Raw genomic sequence first — 13,004 nt, 5'->3', positions numbered from 1 at the left:
CCTCTCCACTGAACACCCTAAGTCTCCCTATCACAGCCTCTAAAACTAATCCCCCACCAAAACAGCACAATGCTGCCCCCACCATGATCACTGCAGGGATGGTATTGGGCAGGTGATGGGCAGTACCTAGTTTCCCCCCAGACATGATGCTGCCCCCCCCCACCCCCACCAAAACAGCACAGTGCTGCCCCCACCATGATCACTGTAGAGATGGTATTGGGCAGGTGATGGGTAGGTGCCTGGTTTCCTCTATACATGATGCTGCCCCCACCATGATCACTGTAGGGATGGTATTGGGCAGGTGATGGGCAGTGCCTGGTTTCCTCCAGACATGATGCTGCCCCCACCATGATCACTGTAGGGATGGTATTGGGCAGGTGATGGGCAGTGCCTGGTTTCCCCCAGACATGATGCTGCCCCCACCATGATCACTGTAGGGATGATATTGGGCAGGTGATGGGCAGTGCCTTGTTTCCTATAGACACGATGCTGCCCACATCCAGGACTAGTGCAAGAATTTTGCCACCCTAGACAAAACATTATTTTTCCACCCTTTAGTCCTGCCCCTTGGTTGCTTTTGTGCACTATACTGTTAATAAATAAAATCTACTATACAAGGATAAATATTGCCACTTGCAGTGCCCATATAGTGGTAGGTATCAGCTGTACTGTCACGATGCCGGCTGGCAGGTAGTGGATCCTCTGTGCCAGAGAGGGATTGGCGTGGACCGTGTTGGTGGACCGGTTCTAAGTTGCTACTGGTTTTCACCAGAGCCCGCCGCAAAGCGGGATGGTCTTGCAGCGGCGGTAGCAACCAGGTCGTATCCACCAGCAACGGCTCAACCTCTCTGACTGCTGAAGATAGACGCGGTACAAGGGAGTAGACAAGAGCAAGGTCGGACGTAGCAGAAGGTCAGGGCAGGCAGCAAGGATCGTAGTCAGGGGCAACGGCAGGAGGTCTGGAACACAGGCTAGGAACACACAAGGGAACGCTTTCACTGGCACAATGGCAACAAGATCCGGCGAGGGAGTGCAGGGGAAGTGAGGTATAAGTAGGGAGTGCACAGGTGAAAACACTGATTAGGCCTGCTGCGCCAATCAGCGGCGCAGTGGCCCTTTAAATTGCAGAGACCAGGCGCACGCGCGCCCTAAGGAGCGGGGCCGCGCGCGCCGGGACAAGACAGACGGGGAACGGGTCAGGTATGGGAGCCGGGATGCGCATCGCGAGCGGGCGCCTCCTGCGTCGCGAATCGCATCCCGGCTGGGAGTGATATTGCAGCGCACCCGGTCAGCAGGTCTGACCGGGGCGCTGCGAATGAGAGGATGCTGCGAGCGCTCCGGGGAGGAGCGGGGACCCGGAGCGCTCGGCGTAACATGTACACAGGCTCTGTAGACCGTATAGGCTATTACAGCTACATGTAGGGGCTCAGAGGGGACGTCTTCTCTGATCAGAGTTGTTCAATTATTTTTGTTTTCACTTACATTTCCTCACATTGCTCCTGTATTCACATTTCCCCTCCTCATGTCCATTCACTGTATCCCCCTATACACTCACATTGCCCCCTTATCCTTTCAGATTTCCCCCATTTCCACTCACATTGGCCCCATTTCCACTCACATTGCTCCCATATCCACTCACATTGACCCCTTATCCTTTCACATTGCCCTCATATTCACCCACATTCCCCCTTTATCCCCCTTTATCCACTCACAATGCCCCCCCCATCATATACACTCACATTGCTCCCCCTCATTTTCACTCACAGAGCCCCCCTTTATTTTCTACCATTGACCTTTTTTTTTTGGGGGGGGGGAGGATGGGAAAAGAAAGGTCACTGCATTTTTAATTGGTGGGAGGTTTATATTATTAAATAATTATTAGTTTGCATTCACTGTACAATGATACTAGTGAATAGCATTATACAGTAAGAACGGCGCTCTGCTAATACAGTCTGGCAAAATTCAAGGGGTCGTGAATGGGGTTAATATTCACTTTACCCTCTCATTAAGGGGGTCTGGATACCTTTTTGGAGAGTAATAACATTACAGGTTATGTATAATAGATTTATAGGGACAGAACGTTGATCCAGGGATTTATTCTGACTACATATTTAGAGTCGGGAAGGAATTTTTACCTCTAGTATGAGGGGTTTTTGCCTCCTCTGGATCAACTCAGTAGGGACTGATTAGGGACATAGGTTGAACTTGATGAACTCTGGGCTTTTTCCACCTTATGAACTATGTTACTATGTTACTATTCTTTGGACCAAGCATAAATTCGGCAATAAAATCCTCAACATTAGATCCACAAACCTGGTGTAAAATTTGCAGCATATACTCTATGTGCAAACAGTCCCTAAAGGGACTTCACTGCATGAATTAACCTCTTAAGGGCATTGGACGTAAATGTATGTCCTGACGCCCTATTACTTGAAGGAGTTCTATGGTGTGTTTTTCTCTTATTCCCCTGTGCCCGGGCTGCAAAACAAACTTTAACTCACCTGCCTACGTTCCCCCGATGCTCCGATATCGGTGTCACATTCTCCGGTCCCTGTCTTCTTCCGCTTCCTGTGGGTCAGTGAGTCACTCTGCGCTCAGTGTATCACGGGCTGTGGCGGGACATTGCTGCAGCCGGTGATACGCTGAGTGCAGCAGGAAGCGGAAGAAGACAGGGATCGGAGAATGGGACACGGATATTGGAGCATCGGGGGAACGTAGGCAGGTGAGTTAAAGTTTGTTTTGCAGCCCGGGCACAGGGAATAAGAGAAAAATACACCAGAGTACTCCTTTAACGCACCAAGACCCACATTTACATGCTGAGCTGGATTCTATCTATGAAGCGAGTGCAGGAGCTTCCTAGTCTGCGAGTGACGACTATCAGCAGCCGTGGACTTACAGTAAATGACAGACTAAAGCCATGGTTGTCGGTCATTTACTCCTTAAAGGGGTACTCTGCTGCTCAGCGTTTGGAACAAACTGTTCCGAATGCTGGAGCTGGCGCCGGGAGCTTGTGACTCCATAGCCCCACCCCCTCGTGATGTCACGCCCCACCCCCTCAATGCAAGTTTATGGGAGGGGGCGTGACAGCTGTCACGCCCCCTCTCATAGACTTGCATTGATGGGCGAGGCATGACATCATGAGGGGGCGGAGCTATGACGTCACAAGCTCCCAGCACCAGCTCCAGTGTTCGGATCAGTTTGTTCCAAACGCTAAGCAGCGGTCTACCCTTTTATGTGCCGTGATTAAGTGCCATGATCAATACCATCCCACTGCCCGATCTGCACCCCAGCAACATAAATGCAGGAGACTGATCCTCTTCCAGGCCTGCCAGTGGTCTTCTCACCTGCTCTGTGTGGGTCCCAGGGCGATCTGCTGATCTTTTTAGGCAGACTCTATCAAAAGATCACTGATCACACTGAGCAATGCTATGCCTGATTGCGTAAAAAAGTCCCCAATAAGGACCTAAAAAGTGTAAATAAAATAAATGTAATTAACCCCTTTTTCCATTTTTCTAATAATAAAAAAAAAAATACACATATTTGGTATAGTGGGAGTCCAAAGGTCAGACCCTTTATTCTTATGATAGTCGGGGTCCTGAGGTCAGACCCTTTATTCTTATAATAGTGGGGGTCCTGAGGTCAGACCCTTTATTCTTATAATAATGGGGGTCTTGCGGTCAGACCCTTTATTCTTATAATAATGGGGGTCCTGAGGTCAGACCCTTTATTCTTAAAATAATGGGGGTCCTGAGGCCAAACCCTTTATTCTTATAATAGTGGGGGTCCTGAGGTCAGACCCTTTATTCTTATAATAGTGGGGGTCCTGTGGTCAGACCCTTTATTCTTATAATAATGGGGGTCCTGAGGTCAGACCCTTTATTCTTATAATAGTGGGGGTCCTGAGGTCAGACCCTTCATTCTTATAATAATGGGGGTCCTGAGGTCAGACCCTTTATTCTTATAATAGTGGGGGTCCTGAGGTCAGACCCTTCATTCTTATAATAATGGGGGTCCTGAGGTCAGACCCTTCATTCTTATAATAATGGGGGTCCTGAGGTCAAACCCTTCATTCTTATATAATGGGGGCCCTGCGGTCAGACCCTTTATTCTTATAATAGTGGGGGTCCTGAGGCCAGACCCTTTATTCTTATAATAGTGGGGGTCCTGAGGTCAGACCCTTTATTCTTATAATAGTAGGGGTCCTGAGGTAAGACCCTTTATTCTTATAATAGTGGGGTCCCGAGGTCAGACCCTTTATTCTTATAATAGTGGGGGTCCCGAGGTCAGACCTTTTATTCTTATAATAGTGGGGGTCCTGAGGTCAGACCCTTTATTCTCATAATAGTGGGGGTTCCTTTATTCTTACAGTAGTGGTATTAATGCAAAAAATACCAAAGGACAGAATTGCAGATATATTGTTTTGCGGTACATATTATGGTAAAATGAAAGTGGTCAATTACAAAGAACAATTGGTCGCACAAAAAACAACAGCCTCATATGGGTATGTACATAGAAAAATATAAAGGGTACAGTTTTGTTAATGTACAATATTCACACACAGAGACCAACAAGCCCCAGCCTACACTCGCTTACATCACACATGTGACCTCATAGCTACAAAGAGTATAGAAGATCCCACTGGGCCTCCCACAAGACATTCACCTCCAGCCTTGTTTGGAAGCAAGTAAGATCAAGACATCATGGCCGTTCTCAAGCGTGGCAGAAGATCTCATGGCAGAAGAAGGTCTGCCAGAAAAGCCCATGGAAGAAAAACCCATGCCAAAAGATCCCAAGGAAGAACAACCCATGGAAGAATAAGCCATGGAAGAACAACCCATGGAAGAACAACCCAGGGAAGAACAACCCAGGGAAGAACAACCCAGGGAAGAACAACCCAGGGAAGAATAAGCCAAGGCAAAACTACCCATGGAAGAACAAGCCAAGGCAGAACTACCCATGGAAGAACAAGCCAAGGCAGAAGAACCCATGGAAGAATAAGCCAAGGCAGAACAACCCAAGACAGAACAACCCATGGAAGAATAAGCCATGGAAGAACAACCCACGGCAGAACAACCCATGGAAGAATAAGCCATGGAAGAACAACCCATGGCAGAACAACCCATGGAAGAATAAGCCAAGGCAGAACAACCCATGGAAGGACAACCCAAGGAAGTAAAAGGAGGACTCAGGGGACTCGGAGACAATCTACAATAGGTAAATGATGTCAGGTCAATAACTAAATCCAGTATAACATGTAAGGTAATGGTGACTCTTAGCTTATACCATGTTATTGTTTTATGTAGGACACAAGCGCAGATACCACTATTACTACAGGAATATGCGGGTGTAGAGGAACGAAGTGATCTTCTCTCCTGACCCATCCTCTTGTGTAGTATCCAAGCCGACCTATGACCTTTATAACCTGTCACCAAATCCACCGCAGGAAATAAAAACCCTGAGCAGAAATCTTGTTTTTATTTTAAATATAGGAATTATTATAGGAATAATAGCATCTTTGGAGGAGGATTGGGGACACAGTATAAATTTATTATTTTAGTATCTATGGAGGAGGGATGGGGACACAGTATAGATTTATTATTTTAGTGTCTATGGAGGAGGGATGGGGGACACAGTATAGATTTATTATTTTAGTGTCTATGGAGGAGGGATGGGGGACACAGTATAGATTTATTATTTTAGCATCTATGGAGGAGGGATGGGGACACAGTATAGATTTATTATTTTAGTATCTATAGAGGAGGGATAGGGGACTCAGTATAGAATTATTATTTTAGTATCTATGGAGGAGGGATGGGGACACAGTATAGATTTATTATTTTAGTATCTATGGAGGAGGATTGGGGGCACAGTATAGATTTATTATTTTAGTATCTATGGAGGAGGATTGGGGAGACAGTATAGATTTATTATTTTAGTATCTATGGAGGAGGGATGGGGACACAGTATATATTTATTATTTTAGTATCTATGGAGGAGGATTGGGAACACAGTAAAGATTTATTATTTTAGTATCTATGGAGGAGGATTGGGAACACAGTATAGATTTATTATTTTAGTATCTATGGAGAAGGGATGGGGACACAGTAGAGATTTATTATTTTAGTATCTATGGAGGAGGGATGGGGACACAGTATAGATTAATTATTTTAGTATCTATGGAGGAGGGATGGGGACACAGTATAGATTAATTATTTTAGTATCTATAGAGGAGGGATGGGGACACGGTATAGATTTATTATTTTAGTATCTATGGAGGAGGGATGGGGACACAGTATAGATTTATTCTTTTAGTATCTATAGAGGAGGGATGGGGACACAGTATAGATTTATTATTTTAGTATCTATGGAGGAGGATTGGGGGCACAGTATAGATTTATTATTTTAGTATCTATGGAGGAGGGATGGGGACACAAAACAGATTTGTATTATTTTTATTTACATAAATGATATATTATTCAGTAAGCACATCTATTTAACATAATGTACAAGTGTGGGAGCTCTACATAAAATATAAGAGACCTAATATAAGAGACCGAGGATACTGCGTTGCACATACCCGTGTGCCAAATATATACTGATTTAAAAAATGGAAAAGTAGCAGTCCTACTAGGCTAGGAAGAAAATTTAGAATAAATAGAGATAAATAAAAAAGAAAGAAAGGAAGTGTCTGATAATAAGATATAAAATATACCGTATTTATCGGGGTATACCACGCACCGGCCTATAACACGCACCCTCATTTTACCAAGGATATTTGGGTAAAAAAAGTTTTTTACCCAAATATCCATGATAAAATGAGGATGCGTGTGTGCGTGTGTATACCCCGATATACCCCCAGGAAAGGCAGGGGGAGAGAGGCCGTCGCTGCCCGCTTCTCTCCCCCTGCCTTTCCTGGGGTCTAGAGCGCTGCTGTTGGCCCTTTTCACCCCCTGGTTATCGGCGCCGCTGCCCGTTCTGTCCCCCTGACTATCGGTGCCGGCGCCGATAGCCAGGGGGAGAGAAGGGGCAGCGGCACCCATTGCCGGCGCCGCTGCCCCGTTGCCTCCCCCCATCCCCGGTGGCATAATTACCTGAGTCGGGTCCGCGCTGCTCCAGGCCTCCGTCGTGCGTCCCCAGCGTCGTTGCTATGCACGGCGCGGCGCTCTGACGTCATGCGCCGCGCCGTTCAGCGCATAGCAACGCACGACGGAGGCCTGGAGCAGCGCGGACCCGACTCAGGTAATTATGCCACCGGGGATGGGGGGAGGCAACGGGGCAGCGGCGCCGGCAATGGGTGCCGCTGCCCCTTCTCTCCCCCTGGCTGTCGGCGCCGCTTCTCTCTCCCTGGCTATCGGCGCCGGCACCAATAGTCGGGGGACAGAACGGGCAGCGGCGCCGATAACCAGGGGGTGAGAAGGGCCGACAGCAGTGCTCTAGACCCCAGGAGAGGCAGGGGGAGAAAAGCGGGCAGCGACGGCCTCTCTCCCCCTGCCTTTCCTGGGGGTGTATCGGCGTATAACACGCACACAGACTTTAGGCTAAAAATTTTAGCCTAAAAAGTGCGTGTTAAACGCCGATAAATACGGTAATTACATTTATTGAACAATACTGTCAGGTCGCAGACAGCTCACTAAAATAGAATAGTTAAAGTTAGTTATAAACATTTAAAACATGACGTTAACCCCTTAATGACCAAGCCCATTTTCACCTCAAGGACCAGGCCAATTTTATTTTTGCGCTTTCGTTTTTTCCTCCTCGCCTTCTAAAATCCATAACTCCTTTATATTTCCATGTACAGACCCATATAAGGGCTTTTTTTTTGCGTGACCAATTGTACTTTGTAATGAAACCTCTAATTTTACCATAAAATGTACGGTGAACCCCCCCAAAAAATTTTTAGGGAGGAAATTTTAATGAAAACCAACATTTTGCACATTTTGGAGGGTTTTGTTTTCACACTGTACACTTAAAAATAAAAATGCTAGGTGTTCTTTATTTTGTGGGTCAATACGATTAAAATGATACCCATGACTAGATACTTTTATATTTTTGTACCGCTTAAAAAAAAAACTTTTTGTACAAAATCAGTAATCTAAAATCGCCCTATTTTGACCACCTATAACTTTTTCATTTTTTCGTATATATGGCGGTATGAGGGCTAATTTTTTGCGCCGTCATCTGTACTTTTTTTAGACACCACATTTGCATGTAGAAAACTTTTAGATCATTTTTTATAAACATTTTTTTAAATGTGACAAAAAAGAAGCATTTGAGAACTTTTTTAATTTTTTACGTTTACGCCATTCTCCGTACGGGATCATTAACATTATATTTTGATAGTTCGGACATTTATGCACGCGGCGATGCCAAATATGTTTATTTTTTTATTTTTTATTATGCTCTTTGGGGGTAAAATGGGAAAAACTGTTTATTTTTACATTTTCAACTTTTTTTTACACTTTTTATGTCCCCATAGGGAACTATCTATAGTAATCCTTTGATTGCTCATACTGTTCAGTGCTATGTATAGGACACAGCACTGATCAGTATTATCGGTGATCTTCTGCTCTGGTCTACTCGATCGCAGACAAGAGCATAAGACCCCGGGAGACGGCCGGAGCCAGGTGGGGGACCTCCGGCCGCCATGCTGGATGATCGGATCCCCGCGGCAGCGCAGCGGGTGATCCGATCATCCAATCAAAGTGCCACAAAGCCGCAGATGCCGTGATCTGTATTGATCACGGCATTGGAGGGGTTAATGGCGGACATCCGCGCGATCGAGGTTGTCGGCCATTACCGGCGGGTCCCCGGCTGCTGCTAGCAGCTGAAACCTGCCGTGTATGACGTGATCACCCTTCCGATGCTCGCGGTCATACACAGGACGTAAATGTATGTCCTGGAGCGGGAAGTCCTGACAAACCAGGACGTACATTTACGTCCGTGGTCGTTAAGGGGTTAAAATAGTATTGCACTTAAACGGAGGGAAAATGGTGGGGTTTATAGTCCAATGCTTGTAATAGGATATGTCCAATAAACTGTTTTTGCAGCGCTGGAGGCTCGCAGTTACGAGCCCACTGAGTATACTTGTATGCGCAGTAGCGCTAAAGATCTATCCTCTATACCCTGACGGCACGGTAAGAGGCACTGACTTTGATCTATTTTTCCTCTTGTCCTTTGTCCCTGTGCCGTCGGGGTATAGAGGATAGATCTTTAGCGCTACTGCGCATACAAGTATACTCAGTGGGCTCGTAACTGTGAGCCTCCAGCGCTGCAAAAACTGTTTATTACAGCCATAGCCAGTAGGGGTGAGGTGGCACTGGTGCCACCTCACGATCGGCCTGATTCGTCGGCCGGTTTACCTGCTGCGAGTGTCACTCCCGCAACCCGCTCCGCCCCTCTTCCGGAGAACGTGAGCGGGTGCGGGAAGAAGACCCTGGGTGCTGGGGAACCCGATCCCCGGCGTCCCTGTTGGGATCGGGGCCCCAGGAGCGGCGACGGCGGCGAGGGACTGTCCTGGGGAGCAGCAGTTGGAGATGAGTGACAGCCTCCTGCTGTTGCTTAGCAACAGCTCCCAGCATGCAAAAAGGGCATGCTGGGAGCTGTAGTTATGCAACAGCAGGAGGCAGACCACCCTAACTCCCAGCATTCCCTTATGGGCATGCTGGGACTTACAGTTTTGCAACAGCTGGAGGCACATTTTTTCTCTGGAAAAGTGTACCTTCAGCTGTTGTATAACTACAACTCCCAGCTTGCACAAACAGCTAAAGTGCATGCTGGGAGTTGTAGTGGTGCATCTGCTGGTCACATAACCACAACTCCTAGCATGCCCGTTGGCTACTGAGAGTTGTAGTTTTGCAACAGCTGGAGGCACACTGGTTGTGAAACACTGAGTTAGGTCACAAACTCAGTGATACATAACCAGTGTGCCTACAGCTGTTGCAAAACTAAAACTCCCAGCATGTACAGTCTGTCAGTGAATGCTGGGGGGAGTTGTAGTTTTGCAACAGTTGGATATCCCCCCCATCCCCCCCCCCCCCCCCCCCAATGTGAACGTACAGGGTACATTCACATGGGCGGAGGTTTACAGTAAGTATCCGGCTCAAACTGCCAGCGAGAAACTACTGTGAACCCCCGCCCGTGTGACTGTACCCTAAAAACACTACACTAACACACAATAAAATTAAAAGTAAAAAACACTACATATACACATACCCCTACACAGCCCCCCTCCCCTCCCCAATAAAAATGAAAAACGTCTGGTACGCCACTGTTTCCAAAATGGAGCCTCCAGCTGTTGCAAAACAACTACTCCCAGTATTACCAGACAGCCACTGACTGTCCAGGCATGCTGGGAGTTATACAACAGCTGGAGGCCCCCTGTTTGGGAATCACTGGTGTAGAATACCCCTCTGTCCACCCTTATGCAAATCCCTAATTTAGGCCTCAAATGGGCATGGCGCTCTCACTTTGGAGCCCTGTCGTATTTCAAGGCAACAGTTTAGGGCCACATATGGGGTATCGCCGTACTGGGGAGAAATTGTGTTACAAATTTTGGGGGTATTTTCTGCTTTTACCCTTTTTAAAAATGTAAAATTTTGGGGAAAACAATCATTTTAGGTACATTTTTTTAAAATTTTTTACATATACAAAAGTCGTGAAACACCTGTGGGGTATAAACGTTCACTTAACCCCTTGTTATGTCTAGTTTAGTTTCCAAAATATAATGCCATGTGTTTTTTTTTTTTGCGGTCCTGGCACTATAGGGGCTTCCTAAATGCGGCATGCCCCCAGAGCAAAATTTGCTTCCAAAAAGCCAAATGTGACTACTCCTCTAGAGACCTGTAGTGCGCCAGCAGAGCACTTTTCACCCCCATATGGGGTGTTTTCTGAATTGGGAGAAATTGGGCTTCAAATTTTGGGGGGTATTTTCTGCTATTACCCTTTTTAAAAATGTTAAATTTTTGGGAAAACAAGCATTTTATGTAAAATTATTATTTTTTTACATTTGCAAAAGTCATAAACACCTGTGGGGTATTAAGGTTCACTTTATCCCATGTTACATTCCCCGAGGGGTCTAGTTTCAAAAGTGGTATGCCATGTGTTTTTATTTTTTTTGCTGTTTTGACACCCTAGGGGCTTCCTAAAGGTGACATGCCCCCCAAAAACCATTTCAGAAAAATGTTCTCTCCAAAATCCCCTTGTCGCTCTTTCCCTTCTGAGCCCTCTACTGCGCCCGCCGAACACTTTCCATAGACATATGAGGTATGTCCTTACTCGAGAGAAATTGGGCTACAAATATAAGTATACATTTTCTCCTTTTACCCCTTGCAAAAAATAAAAAATTGGGTCTACAAGAACATGCGAGTGTAAAAAAGGAAGATTGTGAATTTTATCCTTCACTTTGCTGCTATTCCTGTAAAACACCTAAAGGGTTAAAACGCTGACTGAATGTCATTTTGAATACTTTGGGGGGTGTAGTTTTTATAATGGGGTCTTTTATGGAGTATTTCTAATGTGAAGACCCTTCAAATCCACTTCAAACCTGAACTGGTCCCTGAAAAATTGTGAGTTTGAAAATTTTGTGAAAAATTTGAAAATTGCTGCTGAACTTTGAAGCCCTCTGGTGTCTTCCAAAAGTAAAAACATTTCAACTTTATGATGCAAACATAAAGTAGACATATTGTATATGTGAACCAAATTTTTTTTTGGGGGAATATCCATTTTCCTTACAAGCAGAGAGCTTCAAAGTTAGAAAAATGCAAAATTTTCATTTTTTTCATCAAATTTGGGGATTTTTCACCAAGAAATGATGCAAGTTACCATAAAATTTTTTACCACTATGTTAAAGTAGAATATGTCACGAAAAAAAAAATCTCGGAATCAGAATGATAAGTAAAAGCATTCCAGAGTTATTAATGTTTAAAGTGACAGTGGTCAGAATTGCAAAAAACTTCTGAGTCCTTAAAGGGGTACTCCGCCCCTGACATCTTATCCCCTATCCAAAGGATAGGGGATAAGATGTTAGATCGCCGCGGTCCCGCTGCTGGGGACCCCGGGGATTGCCGCTGCGGCACCCCGCCATCATTACTGCACAGAACGAGTTTGCTCTGTGCGTAATGACGGCGATACAGGGGCCGGAGCATCGTTACGTCATGGCTCCGCCCCTCGTGACATCACGGCCCGTCCCCTTAATGCAAGTCTATGGCAGGGGGCGTGACGACAGCCAGGCCCCCTCCCATAGATTTGTATTGACGGGGCGGGTCGTGACGTCACGAGGGGCGGAGCCGTGACTTAACAATGCTCCGTCCCCTGTATTGCCCGTCATTACGTGCAGAGCGATCTCGCTCTGCGCATAAATGATAGCGGGGTGCTGCAGCAGCGATCCCTGGGGTCCCCAGCAGTGGGACCCCGGTGATCTGACATCTTATCCCCTATCCTTTGGATAGGGGATAAGATGTCTAGGGGCGGAGTACCCCTTTAAGGTGAAAAAGGGCTAAGTCCTTAAGGGGTTAAATATACACATTATTATTAAATATGTACATATATAAACATTATGAAATTAGAGTAGAAGAGAGGTGACTAGGGGCTGTCCCATCTGGGGGACCCTACCTGAGCGTAGGAACTCTGACTTTGGGGACCACCATACAAGGTACGGTATGCAATACAGTACCGGGACACCACATAATTATATTTTATATCTTATTATCAGACACTTCCTTTCTTTCTTTTTTATTTATCTCTATTTATTCTGCCTTATTCTAAATTTTCTTCCTAGCCTAGTAGGACTGCTATTTTTCCATTTTTTTTAAATCACATCTATTTAAAGGGATACTCCGCCCCTAGACATCTTATCCCCTATCCAAAGGATTGGGGATAAGATGTCAGATCGCCGCGGTCCCGCTGCTGGGGAGCCCAGGGATTGCCTCTGCAGCACCCCGCTATCATTACTGCACAGAGCTAGTTCGCTCTGCACGTAATGACGCGCAATACAGGGGCCGGAGCAT

General features: G+C 46.0%; 1 protein-coding gene across 1 annotated transcript; it reads left to right on the top strand.

Moving 5' to 3' along the window:
• Positions 1-4,634: 4,634 nt before the first annotated feature.
• Positions 4,635-5,466, top strand: LOC130272858 (ribosome-binding protein 1-like). The gene is made up of 2 exons (XM_056518819.1): positions 4,635-5,214; positions 5,304-5,466. The coding sequence occupies exons 1-2, from the start codon at positions 4,701-4,703 to the stop codon at positions 5,348-5,350; spliced, it is 561 nt and encodes a 186-aa protein (XP_056374794.1). The 5' UTR covers positions 4,635-4,700; the 3' UTR covers positions 5,351-5,466.
• Positions 5,467-13,004: the final 7,538 nt, after the last annotated feature.

Source organism: Hyla sarda, chromosome 5, assembly GCF_029499605.1.
Source record: "Hyla sarda isolate aHylSar1 chromosome 5, aHylSar1.hap1, whole genome shotgun sequence".
Lineage (NCBI taxonomy): Eukaryota > Metazoa > Chordata > Amphibia > Anura > Hylidae > Hyla > Hyla sarda.
This window is presented reverse-complemented; position numbering and strand designations above follow the sequence as displayed.

Bases quoted from the DNA above. Each gene is read 5' to 3' on its own strand.
- LOC130272858 (XM_056518819.1), top strand. From the start codon at position 4,701: ATGGCCGTTCTCAAGCGTGGCAGAAGATCTCATGGCAGAAGAAGGTCT. The intron at 5,215-5,303 runs GTAAATGATGTC...TGTTTTATGTAG, and splicing joins TCGGAGACAATCTACAATAG to GACACAAGCGCAGATACCAC.